The 27,013-nt window shown below is 35.6% G+C and overlaps 3 protein-coding genes across 3 annotated transcripts; 1 reads left to right on the plus strand and 2 right to left on the minus strand.

The window, feature by feature from the left end:
* Window positions 1-765: 765 nt before the first annotated feature.
* On the minus strand, window positions 766-6,962 carry LOC105335427 (small ribosomal subunit protein uS5m). Its single transcript, XM_011439274.4, has 11 exons — window positions 6,811-6,962; window positions 6,186-6,278; window positions 5,683-5,802; window positions 4,334-4,576; window positions 3,855-3,889; window positions 3,134-3,224; window positions 2,794-2,840; window positions 2,523-2,580; window positions 2,021-2,083; window positions 1,470-1,609; window positions 766-1,187 (listed from the first exon to the last, which is right to left on the minus strand). Exons 1-11 carry the CDS (start codon window positions 6,881-6,883, stop codon window positions 822-824), a joined length of 1,329 nt encoding a protein of 442 aa, XP_011437576.1. The 5' UTR covers window positions 6,884-6,962; the 3' UTR covers window positions 766-821.
* A 2,538-nt stretch (window positions 6,963-9,500) lies between these two features.
* On the minus strand, window positions 9,501-12,781 carry LOC105335426 (microtubule-associated protein 10-like). Its single transcript, XM_011439273.4, has one exon. The coding sequence runs from the start codon at window positions 12,662-12,664 to the stop codon at window positions 9,866-9,868; it is 2,799 nt and encodes a 932-aa protein (XP_011437575.3). The 5' UTR covers window positions 12,665-12,781; the 3' UTR covers window positions 9,501-9,865.
* A 1,453-nt stretch (window positions 12,782-14,234) lies between these two features.
* LOC105335431 (Fanconi anemia group M protein) lies at window positions 14,235-27,013 on the plus strand. Its single transcript, XM_011439281.4, has 15 exons — window positions 14,235-14,736; window positions 15,308-15,612; window positions 15,864-15,982; window positions 16,405-16,577; window positions 16,715-16,792; window positions 17,035-17,193; window positions 18,222-18,353; window positions 19,224-19,441; window positions 19,719-19,813; window positions 20,000-20,184; window positions 20,447-20,653; window positions 21,003-21,219; window positions 21,346-21,467; window positions 21,995-22,148; window positions 22,307-27,013. The coding sequence occupies exons 1-15, from the start codon at window positions 14,575-14,577 to the stop codon at window positions 26,953-26,955; spliced, it is 6,975 nt and encodes a 2,324-aa protein (XP_011437583.3). The 5' UTR covers window positions 14,235-14,574; the 3' UTR covers window positions 26,956-27,013.

The raw sequence follows: 27,013 nt of genomic DNA on the forward strand, positions 1-27,013 counted from the left end.
AAATCGCTGAATTTTAATGAAAAACTGATAAGACTGTGCATAGGAAAAGTTTGACAGAGACTACAATTCATAATTTTTAACCTGGCAAGGGAAACATTTCTTTGCAGATTTCAATAGGAGATATAATGAGTTACAAATGTACCAATTTTCAGGGAGTTTGAACCATTATTTCAAAAGTTATAGACGTTTTATGTTGCTAAATTTACTTATTTATGGTTGAAAAATTGTATCAAAATGCACTCTAAATGTGAAAGCTTTCATACTGGCAAGTTTAAATGGCCTTAAAATGTTAAAATACATAAAATAAAGGATGGTGATTAATTTCTTTTAAAAATTGCTTTATTATATATAAATCAGTAAAAAAAAAATTGTGATGTTTGATTGGAGATCAGTCATCGCTATAATTGCCTTGATAGTGTACCTGTGTTAGCTCCTACAGCATGAACAAAATATTTGCAACATACCAATATTTAAGTTCAATTTGAATGTTTATATATTAATTTTCAAATTTAAACAAATATCATACGGATTGAACCATAAAAACATCAAGGGTGGAGTAACCTTAAACTATTACTGAATCCTTACCAAGATTGCAAATTTGAACCAGTTGCAAGGATTAAAAATTTACATATTCATTATTTGTATATAAAGAACATTTAACTGCTACCGAGCAGTACATTCAGATGCAAAAATCACTTGCAATTATGTTCCTGATTCCATAAAGATATAAATTAAAGATCCAAGACAGAACAAAGTACATGTACATTTAATGGTTACATCTAAATTTATTGAATACAGAACATTTACAAATAAACCACACTTCACTCCTCCTTTTTGGGAACTTCATCTCGCCTCATTCTCTCTTCCTTGGAGGGTTCCAGTCCACACAATCTCCTCACTTTCTGTGCCTCATGCTGACCCCGCCTCCTGAACTCCTTGGCCATCCTCCTCTGGTACGAGGTAAACCTCAGTCTCTCCCACACTGGCCTCATTTGAGGCCTCGTCCAGTGGAGTTTGCCCTTAGTGTACAGAGTGTCTAAATCATACACATCTCTCTCACTTCCATAGTACTTCTCCTGTACTTTCCCATCCTCGGGAGAAGCCAACACCACTGGAACATTATTTCGTTCCTCGGAAAATTCCACTACATGCATATTAGTTCTGTTGGCCAGTTCTTGGTGTGTTTCCTGCAATAGGATGAAATTAAAAGAAATTCAAAAAGTTACAGTCTAAGGGTTGGTACATTAACTAGATTGTGTTGCCTTCAAGGCCTCTGTATTTATTTCAAATAATTATCACTTTGGAACTCTCCTCCCCTCTCCTTTATTTTCAAAAACTTTAATTTTCAATTTGATAAAACTACAGGAAAAAAAGATGTTCAAGAGAAATAAGCTAGAGATAATTTTTAAAATGGTACCAAATACTGGTAGCTGAGCTTCTTTCTTTTTAGTTTTACACAGACGATTTACCTGGTGTGTCATGGCATTGAAGAATGCCGTGGTCATTGTGATCCTGTTTTTTGTGTTGCCCTCCAGCTTTATATAGATGTCCTTGATCCCGGACAGTCGACACAGATCCTTGATGACCTTGTGAGCCACCACTCCATGTCCTGAAACAAACCAACATCACAGCCATATGTATCTCAATGAAAACACTCAATCAGTTGCATGTAACATTTAAAGAATTAGAGGCTAATAATAATCTAAACATATAAATAATTTGGTAGAATTTGACTATACACACACAAGTAGAGATAAATTTAGAAATCTGTACCTGGTATATAAACACGTTCATGTGTCAATATACAAGTACCGATACTGAGTACACAACATACTGTACTCTTTGTTGTTATCTGTACATGGAATTGTTTTCCTGCTGTACAACAAATTAACTATAGATGTTGTTAATCTATTTATTTATTCACTATAATTGTACATTTTGAATCAGTTTTGGCAAGTCATTTTCAACAGTTCCTGGAAACCCATTCAATGTTAACTATAATGATATCTACATATCCTACCATCATATGTCCTTTTGGCAAAAAGCTTTGTACAGTGCACCTCAGCATGTGTGTTGTGATGAACTAAAATAAAGGTAAAGAAAAAAGTTTATTAATCATAGTACAATTTTATACAGTATCTATATATTACTTATATAAATATGCTGGACATGACATATCTGTCACAAATCCATTTTTGGAATATTTAATTGATAAAGATGGACAAAAAAAAAAAGAAGTGCAGTGGTTGTCATTGAACTGTGGAAACCATGAATATGAAAATTAAATCTGTTTGTATTTATACAGATCAGCCAGTGAGCCTATTAACCCTGATGAAAGACTTTGCTAACACTACTCTTTTTTCATCAACAGTTTTTTTTTATTTACACAGAACATAGGGAAAGATACTGTTAATAACACATAAATATTTTGTTGAATTTTGTTTATGAAATCAGCCCATGATTCAGCACATATTTTACATCCATTATTTATCAAAGAAATATGGCCTGACATGATCACTTACTGGTGTGTCCCTTGTATCTCTCGACAAACATCAGACGTTGACCCGCTTTGTCTCTGGCCTTCAAATAAATCATATTGTTAAATAATTTCAAAACCTCTTTTTTACCATGAATGCACAAATCTCAATTCCCTTCTCTACAGTTTATTATGAAAGCACAAATCTCAATGCCTTCTCCTCCAGAAAGATATCATTGCAATTAAAGACTCTCTCTCTCTCTCTCTCTCTCTCTCTCTCTCTCTCTCTCTCATATCTAGTTGAATACAACACCTACCTTGATTGCTGCTACCTCTGGATGTTTTGCTTTAGCAACAGCAAAACCTAAAATATATTTTTAGAAATCAAAATTTGTTGGTCTTCTAGATTAAAAATTTTGTTCCATTCATTCCTACATGTAAAATTGGAACCCAATCCCTCCAATTGCGGCCCCTTTCTACCGGTACTAACCCATGGGGATCATTTGATAAATGAAATTGAATGCAGGTATTATGGTAACTTGAATTTAATTCAACATAAAAATAATTAAAGAAAAACAAAAGGTCCAGGGCTGGGTCACATTTCTCCCCTAAATGGCAATGGCCAAATTGCTATTGAGCTAAAAGAAAATAACGAACCTGCAAGCCCATTTCCATTCCCAACAGCTACAAGAGCTCTAGAGGCAAACACCTTTCCCTCAGTGGCTGTTATGTTAGTTACTTTCTTGCCCTGAAATAAAATTGAATTTATCAAATGCAAGATCATGTTGTCTGAAATGTGTTTTACTATTCAGATCCCATGAAGAATGATATTTTTGGACTTTTCAGTTACTGGTACCATGTTTATTTATTTCACATAATTATGGTACAATCGTATTAAGTTTATCTAGTTTATTTTCAACAAACCAGTAGAGTACATGTACCATGAAATCAGAACTCTTAAATAAGCAGTTTAGAAAGTGTCCTTAGATAATTCTTATTCTGAATTTGCATCATGCCATATGTCATTCATTCCTATAGTCCTTGACAATCACCTTTATGTGACAATTTTTTTTTTACAAATTCTATTCAGCTGGCAATTTAAAAGTGAGAAATCTCACTTTGACACAAACAGGAACAAGGTATGCCGTTCTACTTTAAGAATATGAGCAGCGAAAAATTAACAATGTTTAAGTTTTGATGTGCAGTCCACTATTGGACTATTGTCCAGTACTGGACAATTTTGCATATATTTCCGGTATACTGTACAGTCAACACTGATTCTGCATTAGCCCTTGTTACCGCCACATGTACATGTACCAGTGCTTACCGGTACTTCAATGTACTAGGCAGTTTTGCATATACATATACCGGTACTTACTTCAATCAATACTGAGTCAAAGCCTTCAAAGGTCTCTGGAAAACACATAAAATAGCATATTATGATGCATATCAAATATGAACTTGTATTGTTTATACATGTATATGAGGATGAAGGAATCATTCTTTGAGTATTATGAGGTGATCAAATATGGTCAGTGGTGATCAAATCCAATAAAGCTCAAAGGGCTTTTATGATAGATTTGATCATGCCTGATCATATTTGATCACCTCATGATATTCAAATTATGATTCCTTATATAGTTTTGAGCAATTGTACAATTAACGGTAAATATTAAAATAGTCATTGATGAAATGTATTGGACTATATATTACAAAATTGATTCATAGTGTTATCACAGACAAAGACACTGGCAAATGTAAATATAGCCAAATAATGATACAGTTTTAACACACAGTTATTAATATTTAAAATTTACGGACAATAACATAAATGAACATCAGTGTGTTTATACTAACCGTCTCTCACAGGAGCAGGCATCCCCAAGCTTGTTCCATTTAAGAGGCTGCTATTGTAACCCCTATTCAAAGGATTAGGATATTTCCTTTTAAGACGAGACTTCTTTGTAGAACCTCGGAAATCTCGAATGGAGTCTAATGTTATTTCGTACTGTTCATCTGTCTGAGAACCGGCTTTAATTCTTTCGTTAGATTTTGTCAGTACCCAGGTGTTTAATCCTGGGAGCTGCATTCCTTTCTTGCCTATCAAATATATAAAAAATGTTTACGTAACTTTATTTTCTTCATAAAGTTTTATTGAATAATGGCCTTTTAGCCCTTTCAGGGTTTGACATTAAGTTTTTGAATTACTAGACTTGTCGGGCTACCTCAGCAATGTTTCACTAGCTCCGACTCCTTTATCACTAGCCCTGACCAATTTTGACAAAAATAGACGAAAAGTAACAACAAACACCAAATATTAAAGACTTTTTTTTCTGTTTAATTGTATTGGTTTATCTTTACCAATAATGAATCATTCAAACCTTATTTAAGATTCAATTTAATCAACTCTTATGTTGAGGATCTTTTTTTTAAAAGATAACTGTAATCAAACTTTATGATTATTTAACATTGACTTGGCAGAGTTATTAATAACCAATGACAACTTACCAACCAACTGAAATATCAAAACTGGGTCTAGCGTAAAAGTAATCAACATCGTTTTGCACAGCATGTGGTTGCATCACCCGTCTCGACTTATTAATCACAACAGGCGTTAACTTAATCTGAGAAGATGTCTTTAGAATTAGATAATTATTAATTTAATGCATCACGATTGTGAACTCGGTGTACAGGGTGACTTGAACTTTTCTTTCGGAGGAAATTCCGGCGAAGTAACTGATCAAAAAGCGAGTATTTTGCCTACATCATCTCTTAGGTTAGTCATTGGGTTGTAGTTAAATTACAGTAGTTTGTAGAATTTATGCCTTTTAGGATAAAGTGCTTTTAAAGTTATGTGCACATTTATTTTTTTCACACGACCAGTCGGGCTAGTACACAGACATTTTACCCCGAACGGACCTATCATTTACTAGACAAAGTTGGTCGGACGTGCCTTAGTGTCAAACCCTGCCTTTCGGCAAAAATATTTTTTTTGGTTAGAAAGCAAGTACCAGTAAAAAAAAATCAAATTTAATTTCTCCACAGTTTTCTGGTACTGCTGCTTTTGGCTTAATGCTTATGATTAGCATATATGGTAAAAGGAAAAAATCACAAAATCCCCTCACCCCCCCCCCCCCCCCCCAAAAAGAGAACTTTTATTTTTCTTCTAAATTGCAACTTCCTTTTTCCACACAAGAATACATTACCATATCCTATCTTCTGTCCTATATTAAGGTTAATTCTTCTTTTGACGGATTTCGTACGTCCCCTTTTCCTTCCTGCTGCACTGACAGATGTCACTCCACCCCACAACTGATCGCTGCCCACTAGTCACAGAATATCAAAAGAAAACGGATTTAATTATCAAGCTTTAACAATTGCTGCAGTCACAAGGTGTCCTAAGATATCTGATTTAATGTGAGTTAACTTTCACAAGACTTGTAACATCAGTCACGAGATATCAGAGGAAATCTATTTAGATTACAGTACATGTAAAAGCTTTAACTATAGCTGCAATGATGCAATCACAAGATATCAAACCTTTTACTATAGTTGCAGTTACAAGATATCCTAAGATATCTTAATTAAAGAAGCTTTCACAATAGCTGCTATCATAAGTTTATGCAGAGTAAGGGGCAGGAAAAATTAGCATTGAAATAAAAAAAAACATATTATTATATTAATACTGTACAAATACACTTGTACTAACCTTTATTGACAAAGCTGTAATTTCTTGACTGTATTTGGGTGTACTGGTACAGAGAATATCCTGGAGATATGCTCGTGGAACATCCCTGACATCCTTGATTTAAAAGCATCATTTAAGATATCCAACATATATGTAAATAATGTACATTTTGATGCACATATGAATGCCACAGAATGTTCTTTTAATATTGCTTTAATAAACGGTAAACATTATTCTGTCATTTACAGAATTTATCAGTTTACTAATCATTCTCTTTAATATAAACTATTATTTTACTTTACACAGAATTTCTCAAAGAAAACCAACAATGAGCATTCAGCTTATCTAGTACAGCTACAGTTGAGAATTTCCAGTGTCTGTTTCTCATAAATTAAGTTGAGCATATCATATGTTAACTCATGACATGGTTTAAATTGCTTTTTTAATTTTCTATTCTGATTGTATGAAGAGACAAAAAACAAAAACATTGCTGAACATACTATTCAAATACCTCTGTCCTAATGTATTTTTAAAAAGTTAGAATGGTACACTTGATTTAGAGGAAATTCGGATCAGAAATATAACCTTTGGGGCTGCATTCTGATAAATAATTCTATTTTGCCATATAACGATCTCAATGTCTCACCTGTTGACGGCAATATACTCGTATAACCTATTATGTTTTTGGTAGCACTGAATCCGACACGAATCCAACTCATGCTGCTATTATTTACTCGGAAACATACACATTATCTGTTTTATTTTTAGTTTTTCGAATTTATTTTAGACAAGTCGTTCATTCAAGCATTCGAGTTTTATGCCGATTCATCGCACATTTTAAACTACTAGTAAATTAATCTAATCTATAGCATAATTCTGTATCTTTTTTCAATTTTATCCAAATTATTACAGTAATAGAATAAATAGATGAACTTCACAAAAACAACGAATTTAAAAATGCGCAAAGTAAATCTTTAAACTCATATATTGTTAAAAATGCACCAAAACTGATAAATATTACTACACGCAAAAAAAAAACCAAAAAACGGGATTAATACTGCAGATGCTTTTGGTCAGGGAAAGTGTATTTTTACCCGTTACAAAATAAAAATTGGTAACAAAATTAAGTTTCTGTTTCTAACCACTGAGTCATTTTGAACATTCACAGCAAAGTACATGTACTATACATGTATGAGACATTGGCTACCAATTTCTAAACTTGTATCTTTTTTTTCTCTAGAACTTTCAATTGTTGGGATACAAAATGATATTTTTAATGTATTGTGAGTCACAAATCCGCGTTCTTGTTGATTGAGATTAGTTAATTTCTTTTACATTATAGATCTTATTTAGACTTTATAGCAAAAATATGGAGCACGGATCCACTATTCAAAATAAAAGACATTGAAATTCTCAAAAAATCGCATACTGACGCCAGTTTAAATCAACATACTCCATGCTGTATTTACATACTTAAGCTCATGAGCTAGGGTAAAAATCGATGTCATGTTAAACATATATATTGTTTTGAACGATTTTTAAAAGAATTATCAGATTTGCTGCTAGTTTTATATTTTACAGAATCTTATCCGTCCTAATATACCAGGGTAGGTATTTCACACGTCTCATCCCCTCATTCTTCATAGGTTTTTAAAATTTTATATCTACGTGACCTCTGGAAGAACACCTGCGGCCCTTTTCACAAAAAATCTTACGACTACAGACAATATTTTCCTTTTCTTCAAAAAGTATCTACGCTGTAAAATATCACAAAAACTCATATTTTACTTTTACTTTTGACAATATTGTAAATAATATATTTTTAAAAAGTGAACATCTGTATTAAACGAAAACTTACAGGGTTGTGACATTTTTATCTAAGTCATAAGTTTTTTTGAGAAAAGGGCTACTGATCCGTAGTATGTCAATCAACACAGTTTCTCTTTGGGTCATGTTTTTTAAAGTTGTTTTTAAGATTTGTAAAATGATAAAATCAAGAAACTTTTTCACACAAATATATATGAATAGTAAATAGTAATACCACGCCCATTATCGTCCCAAGTCACCAAAAAATTATAAACATATTCAATGTAGTATATACTTGTTCACATATGTTAACATGCATTGTATCCTTTTTGTGACTTGCTGACTACTGGGTCGATTTCATCCAAACGTGACACAAAGTATACACTTTGTAAAAGGAGCTTTCAAGTTTCTTCAAATGAAGGGCTAAGTCTTAATTCAAGGCAAAATATAAAATGAGAAAATAGTAGCAAATTTTTGACGGATTCAAGTTCAAATCCCCCCGGTGATCTAGAAGGGAACCAGATTCAGAGTTCATTTCATAAAATAGATATTCGGAAAAAATTAAAACATTTAATGTGAATGTGATGTGAACAGAGAACCAATTATAAACAAGGCCATAATTTGGAATCGGGAGGGGGGGATGTAAAGAACTATCCCAATTAAAATCTGATCTTTGGTCCGCTCCGACAAATTCGATGTCGCTATATACACTGAAAGCGAATTTGTCGGAACTGATCAAAAATCTGATTCTAATAAGATTTTCAGGCACCTGACGTAGCATCGTAGCTCGAAACAAACAAATACTTTTTCATTTACACATGAATTATGATGGAGTTGCCCCTCCTTTTTCAGGAGCATAAATGCCTTCCAGGCGCAATTCATTATTTTTTCGGGGGGGGGGGGTACTTGTTTCCCCACAACCTGAATTTTTCGAAATTCCTGTGTCTGTTTCTCATAAGTTCACTTAATTTATATTAATTCAATAACTTTATAAAAAAAAATATTCCAGGAATAGGATGCAGACCTCTGTACTCTGCTCCTAGATCCATGCATGCTTTCAAATAGATAATCTGACATTCTGATTTTGCGAAACCGTTTCTCTACAGACAGACAGATTGTGGCGCACAAACGACCTATAATGTAAAGAATGGTGACAAGTAATGGCAATGTCTTACAATGGTCATTTACAAAAAAGGTTTTAAAAATCTCTCATCATCACATGAGAGAGAGAGAGAGAGAGAGAGAGAGAGAGAGAGAGAGAGAGAGAGAGAGAGAGAGAGAGTACTTTTTTTGCCATTAGATAATAAATTTCGTTTAGATACGTCCTATTCATTCATTTTTGTCTTCATTTTCGTCATTTTTTATATTCAGTGTGATAATCATACATGTAATATACATTTACATGAACTCAAATAATTTGCCGAGTTTAGTTCTGTACCTATACAACATTTTTTTGAAAACAATTTTACTAATTTACCAGAATTTTCAGTAAACAATATTGGATATTCAACACAAGAAAGTATTTCATAAAATAACTTTAATAAACAAAATAGGTATACAATGTAGCAATCTATCAGACATAAATGGACTCACATTTACACGTAGAAATATCAATGCCTACCATAGCATAAATGTTTCTTCTCTATTAGGTAGAAATTATCACACATAGGGTAGATTAAGCTATAACTCAAAATCTTCTATTTTCCTGATAAAATTTGTTATCTGATGTTCTAATGTACATAATTATATAAATTAACAATTGTAACTAAACATCAGTACATCTGTACTGTGTAATATCTTTCAAAAGACTATATATAAAACATCCCAAACAACTTCACAATTCATTCTATATAAAATGAATCTTAAAAACCTTGTTTTGGTAATTATGTTTGCATTCAATAAATAGTATACCCAAGTTTGGTAGAAGGTACATATTTTTTGACATGAATGTCTGGGGTGGAAAGTCGACTAGGTGCATCATCATCAGTACCTCCGCCTTCTCCATCCGAGGGAAAATAAGAACTCACTGACTCAGTGTGTATAGACTCCTGTTTAAAGTCCATCCTTCTTTCTCTTGCTAATTTTCTAGGCCTGGGGGTGGGGAACTTGGAGCTGTTTGTGAGCCCGGGGGAAGGGGAGCGAGGTGTTCGAGATGGAGACAGTGGAACAGATCTGTCCAGCTTTGCTTGTGATCTACGCAATGCTGGAATCGGAGACTGGAGAGACGACTTGGGGTTTAACACTGTAAACTTTGGAGCTGGAGACTCCATGTGGTATGATCCAGGGGACTTGGACTGGTCAGTGGGATTACTTGATAAGACATCACTAATTTCTTCCCCAGAGCTCATTAATTGCTGAAGCTCTGGCTCCTCTGTTGACTGGAATTGTGTTCCTGTATCTAAATCGTCAGTTGATCTTAAACCACTACCGGCCTTTTTCAGATTTTCAAAAGGTTTTTCATTTCTGGTGGATTCTAGTGAAGAATCTAAATCCTCCTCCTTGTCATTCAAGGAATCATTCACATTTCCATCAATGGATTCTGGAAGTGAAGCATTGTGATCAGCAAATCCTGGAAACTTATTTTGTTGCTTTTCCTCTTTTGGATTGTCACTTTCATTGACAGTATAGTCACTCTCATACTGAAACTGGACACTTGGAATCCGAACTTCAATGCTCTTCTGACTTGGCATGCTTGGGGGATCATCATCAGATCCCGACCCTTCATCATCAGCATGGGGTGATGAACCACTTGGCTTTTCTCTCTTTGACTTTTCACTTTTGCGGGACTGTCTATGACTAGGAGATTTGCTGCTCTTCCTTCTTGGACTAAATTTACGGGTTTTCTTGGGTTTCCTAGTCGATCTCAATGTGGATAAGTCACTCTGAGCTAGGGTGTCATCTGCATTTAGATTCTTTTGAGCAAGACGCCTAACTTCTGTAAGTGTATCAGACATATCTGCAGTGGGGAAGTCTTCTTCAATACTGGGCTTCAAGGTTGGTTTTTCTTTTGCAGCTCTGAGTTCTGCTTCTTCTTTTTCAATATTTTTCAACCATTCAGGATTTGTTTTTGCTAGTCTCAAGCGTTGTGTATTAGTCAGTCCATATGACAGCTTAGATTTTTTCACACTTGTTTCTGGTGCTTTTCTCAACCAGCCACGGGACTTTTTGTTTGCCACATCATTGCTTTCTTTTCTCGACAAATTGCTCTTCTGTTTTTCAAGTTTGCTTTCATTTGGCTGAATATTTTCCTTGGTTGTCTGTGGTCTGATCACCTTTGTCACTAACTGTGGCTTTGGTCCTGAGGGTATCTCCTTCTCTGGTTGCATTTGCTTTTTCTCGACATCCATTCTTCTGACTGGAGGATCTCGCCTATGCTGAGTTGCTGCCTGAACTTGTTGCACAGTTTGTTGCACAAATTGAGGATCTTGAAGACTAGACAGTTCTTTCAGCAGGGCAGTTAATATCGGAAAAATTGGACCATTTGGCATTCTACTGGCATAATCTTGCAAAATATTGATACCTGGCTGGTTCACATTTTGCATCACCGTTAGTTTTTGTCCAGCATTTGTTAACTGATTGGTCTTTGGAGGAGGAGCAACATGAGGTTTGTCAACTTGCTCTTTCTCATTATCTGACAAATCCTCTAATTTCAACTCATCTGAATATACACTGGATTCATCGTCATCATATAAATACTGTCTATGGATTTTTACTTTGGGTTCATTTTCACTATTATAAAACAAGGCTGGAGGCTGAACAATGTTGTTTATTATGATTCCATCACCATCTTCATCACTCTCCATATCTATGTTGAGAGCATTTGATGCTTTATTTCTTCTTTGCTTGTTTTGAATCCCACTCTTTTGAGTTTGAGTTGACATGGTTTGAAATTCCCTTCTCTCCTCTGGTTTTGATGCTACTTTTGGCTCTGATATTGCTACATGTATTTCTTTGTCAATCATGTCTATTGTTTGCAGCATTACATCTTGTTTCTCTGGCTCTGTCATTGATCCCATTTCATGTGTGTCAATAAGGCTTTGTTGCGTTTCTTTAACGAAGGCTGCTCTTGCAGATTTAATCTCTGTCTCTGTTGTTGGTTTCACAGTAATAATGTTGCTTTGTGGTTTTGCTATCGCAGAATCTGGTATGTGAGGTATCAGTCCTGGGCCAAGACTCAGAAGTCTAAAGCCAAGTACCATGTACCCAATATCCTTTCCCATCAGACTGTAGATTTTGAACAAACCTTTGTCACCATGTACAGAAGGAACTGTATTTCCATGGAGTTTTATGTCATCAACAATTTGGTTCATAATATCATCCATTGGTAAAGTACTGTTTCCTACTAATTTTGGGACCTTTTCAAAACTGTCCACAACCATGATGTACAATGGTGTGTTGGTTAGATGGATTTTCAATGTCTCTGGTGTGACTTTAAAGAGACAAGATTTCCCCTTCCTGATCATGAAATTTCCATGCTTGTCCTTCAGCTCTGCAAACTGGTCCGGAACTTTGTAATATGGATCTCGCGATATTTTGAATTTAATGTTCCTAGCTAGGTCGTCTTCAACATGTTCAATAAGTATATTTGGAAAGTCCAACAGCCTAAAAACCACGGAAGGAAATCGGCAGGTTGTGTGGGGAATATAAAGTTTCTCCACCACAACTTCCAAAGAGAAGAGGGACTCTTTATCCATATCTAAGATTAAACTCCAAAGCAGACAACGATATATATATAATGCTGCACAGTTTACTTTGACAAGATCGTACCTGCAGCCATCTTTGGATACGAAACAACAATAATCGTACTCAACAGTGCGCTTTAAATTTGTTAGATAAGTTGTTCATTAGAACAGAAACTAGCTCTTTATTATTTAGACGCAAATGAAATTGGTACAGTCTGGAACTATAATTATTAAATAATGAAGTTATACATTTAAGTCATCATTGGTAGGGGGTATTTAAATCTTCAAATTTCGATTCTTTTAAAAGACGAAACGTTATGCATTTTCACTCACCAAGTCCATGCATGAACTTCACCAAAAATTTCTTGTAATTCAATTCAGTTTTCTAAAACGTTTATATTTTGTTCAATTCCATGGAATGAAATCTCACACATTTAAAAAGTAATTACCTCACAATATTGCTCACATACCTTCAAACCAACAAGAATAATTATCATAGTAAATGCTGTTTTTATATGCATGTATCCTTTTCAGGCCACCTTCCCTTTTAGGGAATTATGTAGAAAATAAAGCATTTTTTCACAAAACCGTATAAAAAGTTGTCCCGATACTTATGTTCAATTTAATATCGTTTTAAAGAGGAAGGTATTTGATATGCCGTTTTAAAAGACCGACTGTAGCCGGGCACATCTTCGCTAGCCAAGGGTTTTCGGTCCACTTTGCTCCCCATAAATTGGGAGCAAAGTGGACCGAAAACTCTTGGCTAGCGAAGATGCTGTAGGCACATATAGACCCTTTCTAAAATTTCCGATTTCTGTACAGAATTAGAGTCTCCTTTCACTAACTATATAAATCTTACTTTATAATGAAATGTATAATTAAATAATCTGTCGAGAATCATGCAATTACTTTGAGTTTTGAGAATATCTTTTAAAAATTAATTTCTTGGCCGCGTGCTTCCTACTAGACACTAGTACCCAAATTCTTAAAACGTACCACGATCAGAAAGATCTATAAAAAAATCAATAACAAGAAAAGACCATGCCCCCCAAAAATGGTACAGGGCAAAATTGATTACAGCTGCAATGTTAAAAGTTAAAAATCAAAGATTTCTAAACTTATTCATATATAAGTTTAGAAATCTTTGCATGATTAAACTTTTAATGATTAAAATTTTTACACAACCAATTTTCACCAAAAAAGATATTTTTCTGGAAGCAGACTACCAAGAACTAAATGCTTCTTCAAATTGATTCTTCCGCACCCAACCTCTCCATCTCTTGTATTTTATTTATTTATTTATTTATTTATTTATTTATTTATTTATTTATTTATTTATTTATTTATTTATTTATTTATTTATTTATTAAATTTGATATGTGATTTGTGCCGCTATTTCAAATAATGAGTATTGATCCTCTATTCTCAAACCTTTTCCGAATATAAAAGTCTAATTTTTTAAAACCATTTTTGTATGTTTCCAGTCATAGATTTGAAAAAAAGATAAAGCATTTTTTTTAAAATTATAAATATCTTTCCGAAAATTACATGTACAAGTTAACGTTTAACGCCCGATTTCAAGCATTTTCTAGACTTAGATTGACAAATGGCGCCGCCGTACAAAATTAAAAATATGAAAGCATGACTGTAAAGTGTTTACTGCATTATAGATATGCCTTCAAACCTTTTTATTTTTTTGAGTGGTACAAGAAACAAACAGAACGATAAGGAAGTGTAATGCATCATGAAATCATGTTGTATATGTAATACTTATTCTTTGCGAAGAATTAGTACGTGTACGTTTACGTTAGTCAGCTGTTAGTAGGTGATAAGAGACCAGAAGTAATATGCATTCGTCTCTAACCGCCCGTCTGGGAATGCAAGAATCCATAGGATAATTGTATGGACAATGAAATGAAGACATGAATAAAGGAAAACAGGCAACTCTATTTCAAAGTTGGGGATCGAATGCAAAGAAGAAAACAAGCACATGCACATCTGGGTCAGCAGCAACATCAAACCAGGTTGCGAAAGTCATAGATTTGAGTGATATTGATGATGAGGATGATGAACTTCTGGCCTGTGTAAAGATTTTTAAACATTTTTATATTTTTAATCTATTGATACACTGGATTCGGTGGTTGTAAACATGATATATCATAATGAGTTTAACTTGATTGTTTCTGGTGTACCGGTAATTGCTAGTGCCTAAGAGCGATTACGTTAATTTATATTTTTGGAATATGCATGCTTGACTTGACAGTTGGGCATTCTTGAAAAACTACAGTAGATAGAGTGCAAGAAGAGAATTTCGTTTTTATCATAAGAAATATGATCCAAACTCTTAAGTCTCTTAATTTGTTGTCTATTACCTACACATAAAACTGATAAAAGTACAATGAAAACTTTTCATTTTACAAGAAAATTCAAGAAAAAATGATTTTAATAAAAATAAATAACTGGTAAAATAAGTTAAAAAAGTAATACTACAAATGTAAACCTTTTTTGCTTTCCAACATTTTTGGGGCAAGTCTAATCCTCCATTCTCCTCCCCTCACTTTGTTGGGTGCTCCCCCCCCCCCCCCCCCCAATCACCTGCCATTACAAAAAATAAACAATATAATATTTCTCATGAAGCATCAACACATATTTTAGGCATTAAATGAGTCTCTGGGAGCTCAGGGCTGTCAAACAGAGAATGATGATCATGAAGAGGAAAATCTTGGAAATATCTCTTTGGGAGCTGACTATCTCTCATCCACACAAGTTCAGTCCCAACTTGGACAGACAGGATTTGATAAAGTGGCTGGGAAGCTGTGGATCTACCCGACAAATTACCCAGTGCGGGATTACCAGTACAACATTGTACAGCAGGCCCTGTTCAAGAACACCATGGTAACCCTTCCTACAGGCCTGGGAAAGACGTTTATTGCATCTGTTGTCATGTTCAACTATTACAGGTAATGCATTGATGCTTGTCACTACTACTGACCTGTGAATATGTTTTGCAATACATCTTCTTGAACCTTACTGCTTAGATTTGACAGTTGAGACATCTTTTTCAACAAAGGCAAAAGTTTCACACTTCATACATGTAGTTTTGGCCATGGGCCTGCAGAATAACTAGAGACAGTGTTGTATAACCATAGTGTTGAATCAGTTTAACGTTTGTAAGAACAATATATTGAGGAAATGAATTTTACTTTTTAAGGTGGTATCCACAAGGAAAAGTTGTGTTCATGGCTCCAACCAAACCTCTTGTTGCGCAACAGATTGAGGCTTGTTATAACATCATGGGAATTCCCCAGGAGCACACAGCAGAAATGACAGGTCTGTAGACTAAAACCACTGCTAGGACCCTCAACATATTGTTTTGAATAACAAGCATGTTTACTGACCTTTTTTTCAAACAAACACCAAGTGATTGTCAGGAAAATCCTATGAGTCAGAACGTTTATGATGTCAAATAATTTTATAAAAGTCACATTGTCTACATTTTGTTCATCAAATCAAACTGAAAATACCATGAGTCAGAATTAAATAAATAACAGCACACACTGTAATTATTTCAACCTTCTTTGTTGTTTGACTTTGTTATTGCATTTATTTTGAATTTATCATCACCAATTTATCATTGCATGTCAAAACAAAAACATAAACATGTATGATGTTTATAGTAAGGTGAATTTTATAGATCTACTACCCATATTTGTCATTGCCTGACCCTAAGTCTTAGATTTGACCTCCATTAGGGTCCATGCCCCCTCAGGAGAGACGGCGTGCATGGGAGGAGAAGAGAGTCTTCTTCCTTACCCCACAGGTCCTGACCAACGACCTGTCCCGGGGTACCTGCCCCGCCCAGCAGGTCAAGTGTGTGGTGGTGGATGAAGCTCACAAGGCCCTTGGGAATCACGCTTATTGTCAGGTATTACAACAGATCACTATCAAAGTAAAATATATACTGTATAGCAGTTTTAGTTTGTATTACCTCATTAGTGTAATCATTCTTTATTCTTGTATGCTCAGATAGTTACTGAAATTTAAACTTTCCACTTTTTTCAGGTGGTTCGTGAATTGATGAATTATTCAAATGAGTTCAGAGTGCTGGCATTGAGTGCTACCCCAGGATCTGACATAAAAGTATGTATTTGTACATCATAACACATAGATATACATATCCTTCAGAGAAAAATGCAAGTCTGTTACGCCATCATTGAAAGTCCTGTGCTTTTGAATGCTTAGTTCTGCTCCCTAAATATTATCAATCAATCATTAAAATTAAAAGCTTTTTTAACTTTTCATCCTTTACAAAGGTAGGCATCTGATGACCCTCCTGCGGTGTTCTAATGTATAGAACTAAATTCTGGTTAACTTTTTTACAGGCAGTACAACAAGTCCTGTCCAATCTGCTGATCTCCCACATTGAGCTGAGGACCGAGGACTCCATTGACATCAAGCAGTACTCCTTTAACAGACAAGTGGACAAGATCATTGTTCCGTTAAGTCAGGAATTAACAGAGGTCAAGAATAGGTACATCAAGGTGGGTCCTCTGTTTAGCTGACTTTTCAATCTTTTTAAACTTGTATCAACACTAAAGGACTATATCTGATAGTCAAACTTGGCCCCCAAAAATGAACATTTTGAAAAATGTTACAGGTACATGTATAACAAATGGTTTTGTTATTTTGAAGAAGAGTTGATATGAGATACATTTTTTTATCTTTTTGTCTCAGTTATTTTCACTCACTGGAAGTATATGACATCAGCAGTAACACAGTTTTTGTGATTCAATCAAAATCAGTCAAATATATACATTGTTCTCTTCTCTTTTTGACTGGAAATATAGAGCACAGCTTTGAACAAGCAAAATGTTTCTGTCGATGACATGTATTAGTCTTCGATGAATAAATCTTTGATGGAAATATCTTATTTGTTCAAGTCTTTGTCGTATGATTTCTGAAAAAAAAACCCTGAAAAATGGTGTAAAAAAAAGATTAACTCATCATCTCAAGCCACAAGTTTTGTGTCGATTCTATTTCCACAAATTTATGGAAATAGAATGGACACAAAACCAGTGGCTTGAGACAATGAGATTAACTATGATGTCATAATTCTAAATTGAGGCATTTGGATGAAAATGAAAACTATAAAAATGCTTCACTTGTTTATCAGTTCAAGGAAAACATATTTTCATACAGACATATTAAGGTCATATTTATTAGCTTCTTGGAAAAACAATTTTTCCATGTAATTGTTATGTTGCATACCTGCTTAATGTCAATAGGTCATGGCTAGAAAGATTTGAAAAACATCTGAATTTCTAATAGTTAGTAATGCAAGTACACGTATTTATCATTTCATACACTGTTCTTTATGAATAATCAAGGAATTCCTTTAAACAAAATAAATTCAATAGTGATCCAATTTATACAAGCATAAACTGAGTTATTTCAGGTTGGTTTACAATAAATTGTTCAACCAATCAACGTGTTACAAACAATTAAATTACATGTATTTGAAACTGATAAATTGTACAATGTGTTAATTTTGACTGTTGATTTTGTACAGATAATGGACGTGATTGTCGGGAAGCTGAAAAGGTATGGAGTTATCTACAACAGGGAAGTGACCAGTCTCTCCAAGTTTGTGCTGCTGAAATCCCGAGAGGCCTTCCGACAGAACCCGCCCCACAGGCTACCGGTGTGTACCTGGCTATTACTTTGTTTGGTAATAGGGTCAAAGAGCTGTATTGCACTCTTACTTTACTCTTTCCTACATCCAGCTGTTGTGTTCATAACCCCATAATTCCAATTGATCTCTCCAAAATTTTTGTATAATGTAGAAATTTTTTTATTGAATGCTAAAAGGGTTACTGGTATTAAACACAATTTCTCAGTGATCATCATGTTATGAACAGCAATTGCTCAAATTGTCTGCAGAGCAATGGCATTAAAAAAAGTTAATTAATATTACCAGTAAGTAACAACTTCAGATATAGTCCCAAAATCATCTGTATTTCCGTTAAGAGGGCTGGATGGTCATTTTTAGACTGTATTGACCTCCTTTAAAAGAAGAGCTCTGTATAAAAAATAGAGAAAAATACTTTGATTTAAAAGATAAAACATATAATGTATAATTTTCCTTTACAAAATATTAGTTATAATCTGTCCCAAGATATTTATGCTGCACATTTGGGCGATTTTTAATAAAAATACACATACCTGTGAAAGAAGTGCAATTAAAATCGATGAATGGGAAAATTTCCAAGATAACTTCATTCACACATTATCATTTTCGGGCTTAGTTATGGCTGATGCAATGCAGAATCCCGGTAGACATTCTATTTTTAGCCGTGTATTGAAATCTTGGGATTTTTTCATACTATTGAATGAAAATCGTCTGAATCAAGAGGTATTTATAAATATTGAAAATTTAAGAAAATATGCAGCAAAAATATCTTGGGACAGACTATAATAGTTAAACAAATCATATCTAAGAATTTAAGGTAGATCATATGGGTAATTTGTTGACCATCCGGCCTCGTTAACACAAACTTACCTGTATCTGTAGAGGACTCAGTATGGAATGGTGGAGGGGGATTTTGCCCTGGCCATCTCTCTGTACCACGGGTATGAACTGGTCCAACTTCACGGGTTAAGGTCATTGTACAACTTCCTAGATGGGGCCATGAAAGGGGACAAAGGTCATGGTCGCACAAAGACAGAGCTGATGAAGATTCCTGATTTTGGTGACCTGATGAATATGCTGCATGAAAAGTTTGGGAAAATGTAAGTAGTTTAATTAGACAGTAAAATAGCAGTCAGTAAATTAAAAATCTGCTTACAATACTTAATTAATACCTTGTGATACTGATGTACATTTAAGTAAGATTATGTGGATTATAATTGTTCAGATCAGTACAATTTTGTATATATGAGGTTTATTGTGAATCGATGATACATAGAGGTACATGTATGATCTAAAAATTGAAAGAAAGCTGCTTTGAATTTTTTTTCATATACCCAAAAAATGAACTTTTTTAAAAGAAGGAAATTTAATTTATAGGAATGGACAAGAAAATGCCCAGGCCATAAATTTGGGGCATCCTAAGTTAGCCAAGTTAGAAGAGGTTGTTCTGGATCATTTTAAATCTGTAGAAGGTTAGTGGAAAATAATCAAAATTGCTTCTATAAATGATGATCATCTGATTTAACTATCCAGTATACTAAATTTCAGTGAAAGTTTCATTCATGTAGTTATTTTTACTTTTTTTTTGGAAGAATGAATCTAAATGTAATATTTCTGATCAGTGGTGAATGATGGTCTTTATATTTTTTGTCAAATAGGAAGTGGTAAAGAACAGAATGAGCAGACCACACGGATCATGATTTTCTCACAGTACAGAGACAGTGTGGAGGAGATCACTAACATGCTGAGGCGACACGAACCCAAGGTCAAGGCAATGAGTTTTATTGGTCAAAGTTCAGCTGGCAAGGCCACCAAAGGTTTCACCCAGAAAGAGCAGCTGAAGGTTATTGGACATGTCTTATTTATGTTGTTATAAACCATATAAACATGGTTCTCTTGGTTTTTAACACTTGAAGAATTGCAACTGTAAAGGAAGTGCACGTACACAGTGATGCATTTATACAATGTATATACATGTATATATATGTATTTATATGTATTCTTTAAATTGTTGAAAAAATGCAAAAATCAAGCCCAATCCACAGATAAGTAATACAAGTAAAGGGTAATGGTATAACTCACCAAATTGACCATTGTAACAACAGGTGATGAAGAAGTTCCGTGAGGGGCGGTACAACACCCTGGTGGCCACCTGCGTGGGGGAGGAGGGCCTGGACATCGGGGAGGTGGATCTGATCATTTGTTACGACGCCAGTAAGAGTCCCATCAGGCTGGTCCAGAGGATGGGGCGGACAGGCAGGAAACGGCAGGGGCGGATCGTGATGCTGGTCGCTCAGGGCAAGGAGGAACAGGTACAGTGATGAGGCTTGTCTAGGGCTGCGTTCACGATCGTAGCTGCTACCCTAGCTACTAAGTACAAAATCAAGGTACTGTTAGTACTGTTATTGCTAAGTTATGGATCATTCAAGATCATAGCAGCTATGTAGAGCTAGGTAGCTGCTACAACCTTGAATGCAGCCCAGCAGAGTGGATGATAGCTAGGGATTGCAAGAAATTATGGCAATATAATTCTGTTGAATAAGCCTCAGATGATTATGTGGTAAATAGTCACTCATGGTTAATAAAAGATACATGTGTAAAAACTTGTATTGATGAAAATTGATAAACAACTTAAACTCTGGTAATATTCTTATATTTTAGATATACAACCAAGGGATATACTCGAAGAAAAGCATTCACAAGGCTATTCTAAACAGTGCCAAAACTCTTCAGTTCTACCAAAGCAATCCAGGAATGATTCCGGAGGGTGTAGAACCGAAGAGTCATAAGATGTTCATCACGGTTAAGCAGGCTTTCAAACCCAACAAGGAAATAATCCTGGACTCCCAGCCTCCCCCAAAATCCACCAAATCCAAAAGTATGCCTGTCACCAGTATTGACTATTTTTGAGTGTATACACATTGTCTTTAGATTTTATTTTTTTTGAGGCTGTGGGCTACATAGATTTAAATCATTTTACCTTTTTTTTCAACCACTGTTTCAGCATTGAAGAATTCGCGGGGTTCTGATGGAGGACTGACTTTGGATGAATTAACTGAAGTTGAAGGTTTGCTGTCCATGGGTAAATCTTTACCAAAGCCTTCAGGATTCCTGGCTTTGGGTGAAGTAAGTACAAGTCAAATTACATGTAGATAAACCATTGACTAGTACTTCCTAGGGGTATTCATCATATGATTCTTCTAAGATAAAAGTTTAAGAATATTTTAGTAGAGAAAATTATTTCTGGTAGTCTAAAGATAGATTTCACTAAAATAGTACCAATTATATAAAAAGATATTCTTTGAACCAAATTTTATAAGAGACAGAACATTACATGTAATTTTACTAAAAGATATACCTTAAAATACAGTGTAATACTCTTTTTTTATTTTTTTCCTCAGAAATCTATTTATATTGCTATTCAAAGCATGTCAATAGCTTTGAAATGTTTCTTTAGAGGAAAAAACACTTGACTAAGCTTTTTGGGGGGAAACAACATATTCATGTTTCACTAATGTGCTTTTATACAAAAAATGAACATAATTGAGTGGTGGTGAATTTTGCTGAATGACATTTATATTAAGTAGAGGCATAAAATGACAATGCTGAATCTTAGGTGCACATACTATAATTGTGGACTGATTCCTTTGTAGGGCAGTGGTGACACAGAGGGGCCCCCTGACATGGATGCACTGTCTTACAACAGCTGGATGCCCTGGCAGAACAGCCTACAGTCCGAGCACCAGATCTCTCACTCCAATAGAACCAGGCATTTCGTGGATGTTGTCAAATTCATTGAGCTTCAAAGTGAGAACACTTGATCATGTACCAAGTTTATTTCTTCTTTTTGTAATGTTTTATTAAGAAGTAATGTATAAAAAGCATGAACATAACATTGTATATTGACTGTAAATACTTGTAGCTGCACAAATTTGCTTGTTTTACACCCATATATTTACTTTCAGATTGTGTAGATGAGAACAGTTATGAGGAAGAAATGAGACTGTATTTGGACCCGGGGGACATTATCACTTCCAAGAAAAAGAAGCCAACTATTCAGCAGTACTGCTCTGAGAAAAATTCATCCACAATCCAAGAGTCACGCAGGTCCAGAGTGAGGCGAAGTGAACAACTGCCTCAGTTTGAATCCATACGGGAAGAAAGTGATGATGATCTGCCTCAAGTTCCATTCCGGACAGCACAGAACTCTGATGTGGAGAAAGATGGGGTGAAATATCCTCAGCCTAAGAAAGACAAGGAAATGTGTGAGGCTGCTGAGGAGATAATTGGAAATCAGAAAGATGAAGAAAATTTTCCTTCTGTTCTACTGACTGAGGATTTAGCAGAAGCGCAGGCTAAAAATAGAATAAGAAGAAGGTCAGAGGTCAAAGGGAAGAGGAAGTCAAGCTTAACAGGCAGAAACTCCCTGTTACCAAATTCAAGAAAGAAGAGAAGTCTGCCAAGTGCTAATTCCTCTGTTGTGTCCATAATAGCAGATAATGATGAAAGTGACTTTGAAGGTGTAAACGTTTCTGAAAATACCATGAGTGATACTCAATGTGATACATCCAATAGTGCTAAGAAACCATTAAAAACTATCTTGGAAACCTATGGTAAAGTTGTGAATAAAATTACTGCCTCCAACAGCAGTGTCTTACAGACTGTTCCAGAGATCATCTCTATAGGTGACGAAATGGAAGTGCAGGACAATGTAGCATCTGATGCTGAAAATAGAGGAGATGAAGTTGACCGTTTCACTGAACCCAACAATAAGTGTGATGAGCCAGATACACCCATGTCTCCTTTATCTACAGACAGTGAAGCATTTAGTATTCCAGAGGCACCTTCTATGGATGATTTGGAAGATCTGATTCATTCCTTGGGAGATGCACCAATATTTCCAGTTGATTTGTTAACAATTGTCAATGAATGGGAGAATCGGTACCTTCCGTCAAAAATTGTTAATGATATAGAACAGTGTAAAGTTAATTCGAGACTTCTGAGTGATATTAAATGTTTTGACACTGGGATAAGTGATAGTGCGAGAGAGAATGTTATAACAAACGATGATTTTAGTAAAAGCAGTGATGCTGATGAGAATAATAGCAGTGGTGAAGAAAAGAGACAACCTGTAGAAAATAACCAAAGTGAAGAAAATGATAATTTACTGACTGAAAGAAAATTGGAAAATGGAGCTTCTAATGTGATTTCTGAAATGGAAGTTCACCAAGAAAATGAACCAGTGGTTAATCAGTTAACTTGTGTAGGAAATGTTCATATTGAATCTGATGTTGATGTACGAACCCCAGATAAAGGAGAAGAAGAGAGGAAAGTTTCCACAGAGGAAAAACTGAATTTTTCTGACAGTGACAGTTTTTTGGACTCTCAGCCAAATTTTGAATTGAGTTTCTTTGAAGCAATGGAAGATCAAACAAAAACATCTAATGGAGCTAATGGAGAGCATACAACAAGTGATCTTAAAGTGAAACCTGCCTCTACCATAACAGAGGATGAAACATGTGATAAAATAGAAAAAGCAATGAACACTTCAGCAAAACCTAGCTTAAAACTTACAGACCTTAACTCATATTTTGAAGATTCATTTATGGATAATGACCTTTCAGATGCTGTGCCATTCCAAGATGAATCAAAAAATCTTTCACCAGAGAGCGCTTCTGGCACAAACAACCAATCAAAAGGGACCTTACTTACCAAACCTCCATTATCCATTGAAAACAGTGCTGTTAAAAGACTTTCTGGTAAGGATGATGAGTTCACTTTTACTCAAGCAATGGCTGTCGTACATGATAGTGATGATATTTTACAAACATCAGACTCCAACTCAGAAGGTTTTTCAGTAGAACCCACTGAAGATCATGCTGGAAAAGTAACACAAAGTAAAAGTTATTCTAATGAGACACAGGGTGGAGGTCACAGAAATGTTACCAGTGAAACAGAAGATAATGAATGTGGTTCAGACTTCACCAAACTACAAACAAAGTCAGAAAGAACTGTGGCATCATTCAGCAGTTCAGAAGAAGAAGAAGATTTGAGTGCTCTGGCGCAATTTGATCTAGGCTTTGAATTGGACGATGTGATTCCACCGTCGCCATGTGTAAGCCAGAATCAGTCACAAGTCACCTTCTCTAGATGTCATAGCCAAAGTATTCTGAAAAGCCGAAAGTCTTTGGCAACAACTTACCAAATGTCAAAGAGTCAAGAGTCTAAACCCTCAGACTCATCTCAGAAAGAGGATCAGTGTTTACCTGAGAAAGAGAATACAGATTTACAGAAGGAATTGAAAAGCATCAAAGAGGACTCTGAAAATGAGATGCATTCACCTCAGCAAAATAATTTTTCTTTTGATTTGACTGAAGAATTTGAACTATCTCCAGTATCATCAGGCAAAAGATCTATCAGCCCAAAATATTTAACGCAAGAGAAGCAAGACTGTTATCAAAGCCCAGTAAAGACTGCATCACCAGAAGTTTCACCATGCGCTATCAGTGATAGAGCACTTGTGGACAGTTTCTCATCTGATGATGAAGTGGTAGCAGTGAAGAGAAAAAGGAAAGCAGTCATATTAGATTCTCCATCCACACCTTTAACACAAAAACAGGTAGTTGATGATGACTTTGAAACTCCTGCAAAACCAGCTGTGAATTTACAGGCTGCTCCTATAATTGTGAATGACGAGGATTTTATTACTCCTGTCAAATCTAGTCTTAAAAAAACTAATTTTGACTCAAGTGGTAAGAAAATTACGGAGAAGAAAGATAGCAAAAGTAAACATGGCGTATCATTTGCTTTACCACCTGATTTTAGTGATGAGGATGATTTTGAGGTAGATGTGACCGCTTTAAAGAAATCTGTCCTCAGTAAATGTAAAAGTAAAAGAGGTCAAAATCATAATGTAAAATCTGACAGTAACTCCAAAGCAAGAAAATCCAAGTCTCCCTTAGCAGCAGAATTTTTGGAGGATGAAGCTGAAGTATCTGATGAAGATGATGAATATTCTGGTGATGAAGAGGAAGGCAGTGACCTTGATCGCTATGACGACAGCTTCATTGGAGATGCAACACAACTCTCCCAGAGATCAGCCGATGATATGAAGGCCATTTATCTCAAGTCTGTAAAAAGTCCACCAGTGAGGGGACGGTTCAAACTGTCACATCACCATTACAGCAGGGACGTGTATTCCCAGCCTCCACCTGAGGAGGAGTCCCAGTATCTGGAAGACAGCTTTGTAGTGGATGAAGAAGAAGATGAAGAAGACGATGGATTAATGTTAGACACGAGCAACGATGAAGTAACGATGATGGATCTATCGGATTACTCTTGTGTTGGGAGAAGAACTCGTTGGTCCAAACCTGTGAAAAGAACTGTTACCACGAAGCAGAAGAGCAAAGGAGACGGCTCTAAAAGACGAAGAATTAAAGTGATGGAAGACTCGTCTAGTGAAGATGATGCAAAGAATTTGTCCTTTGAAGCAGTGGATTCTGCTCACGTAAAAAGGAAGCCAAGGAAAGCATTGTTATCTTCTAGCAGCGAAGGCGAGGTAGAAGTGCTGCCAACAAAGGATGAAACACAAATTTATGGGAAAGAAAACTTGACCATCCTAAGAGAATCAGCAAAGCAAAGTTCAAATCAATTAAGCAACCAAAATGTTAATTCTAATGTATGTCGACCTAACATGAAAACCTCTCCATCGCTCAATGCAACGATGCCAAATCAGAAAAATTCTATTCAAGAGCAACAGCGTCTAGAACGTTTGCAGAAACAAAAAGAAAAACAGGAGGAATTCCGACGAAGATTAGCAGAGAAAAAGGCATTGGATACGAAAGAACCAGAAGGCGTTCGTGGAGGTCGTAGGAGCATTGTGAGTTCTACTGGTTTGATAATGGACAGCTCATCTTCAGCGTTGAACACTGACGAGAAGCATGTTATACTAGTGGATTCGCGAGAAATAAATGGGTGTCAAGACATTATATCAGAGCTGAGATTTAAGTACGGAATAACGGTTCAGACTGCTCAGCTGGGTAACTGTGATTATATCGTTAGTAATCGTATGGGGGTTGATAGGCAGCAGTGGTCGGAATTCACCAACGGGTCGCGTAAAGACAAACTCGTAGAGAGAGTTACCGCTCTTTGCGACTTGTTCGACAAACCCGCGCTTATAATCGAGCGAGACAATGTAAAGGCAGACGACAAAAATTCGTCCAAACCCTTACATTGGACAAAGTACGTGGAAAAGACCTTAGTGCACTTGTTGCGGTCAAAAGTGACCTTGTTTTTCACGGACAATCAAAAAGACACGGCGCGTGTGCTCTCAGAAATATGTCGTCTGGAGGCCAGGAAAAAGGCGGGCATCGCGGCCCCCACTGATCTCGACGATTCCTCTCAAGCTGAGCTGCGATTCTATGCTTCGATACCAGGCCTGTCGTATATCAATGCTCTAAATCTCTGTCATAATTATAAGTCGATCCGGGGATTTATTGACAGTGATACGGCTCTAATCATGACCAAGGGTTGCCTGTCCAAAGAGCGGGCCTCTCGAATAATGGACTACCTGCAGAGGAAATTTGATCCCCAAATGCTCCCTTCAGGCAGGTGACGGGAGTTTATGTATTTGTTTTTATTTATTGCAAATCAAATAAATCACCGGTTATCTC

This window comes from Magallana gigas, chromosome 6 (assembly GCF_963853765.1).
Source record: "Magallana gigas chromosome 6, xbMagGiga1.1, whole genome shotgun sequence".
Classification (NCBI taxonomy): Eukaryota; Metazoa; Mollusca; class Bivalvia; order Ostreida; family Ostreidae; genus Magallana; species Magallana gigas.

Coding starts and splice junctions, on each gene's coding strand:
- LOC105335427 (XM_011439274.4), bottom strand. CDS start 6,883: ATGAGTTGGATTCGTGTCGGATTCAGTGCTACCAAAAACATAATAGGT. Junction 1,610..2,020: donor TGCCAAAAGGACATATGATG/GTAGGATATGTA, acceptor GGTTTGTTTCAG/GACATGGAGTGGTGGCTCAC. Junction 1,188..1,469: donor TCAATGCCATGACACACCAG/GTAAATCGTCTG, acceptor ATCCTATTGCAG/GAAACACACCAAGAACTGGC.
- LOC105335426 (XM_011439273.4), bottom strand. CDS start 12,664: ATGGATAAAGAGTCCCTCTTCTCTTTGGAAGTTGTGGTGGAGAAACTT.
- LOC105335431 (XM_011439281.4), top strand. CDS start 14,575: ATGAATAAAGGAAAACAGGCAACTCTATTTCAAAGTTGGGGATCGAAT. Junction 17,194..18,221: donor TCAAGAATAGGTACATCAAG/GTGGGTCCTCTG, acceptor GATTTTGTACAG/ATAATGGACGTGATTGTCGG. Junction 20,185..20,446: donor CCCAGAAAGAGCAGCTGAAG/GTTATTGGACAT, acceptor TTGTAACAACAG/GTGATGAAGAAGTTCCGTGA.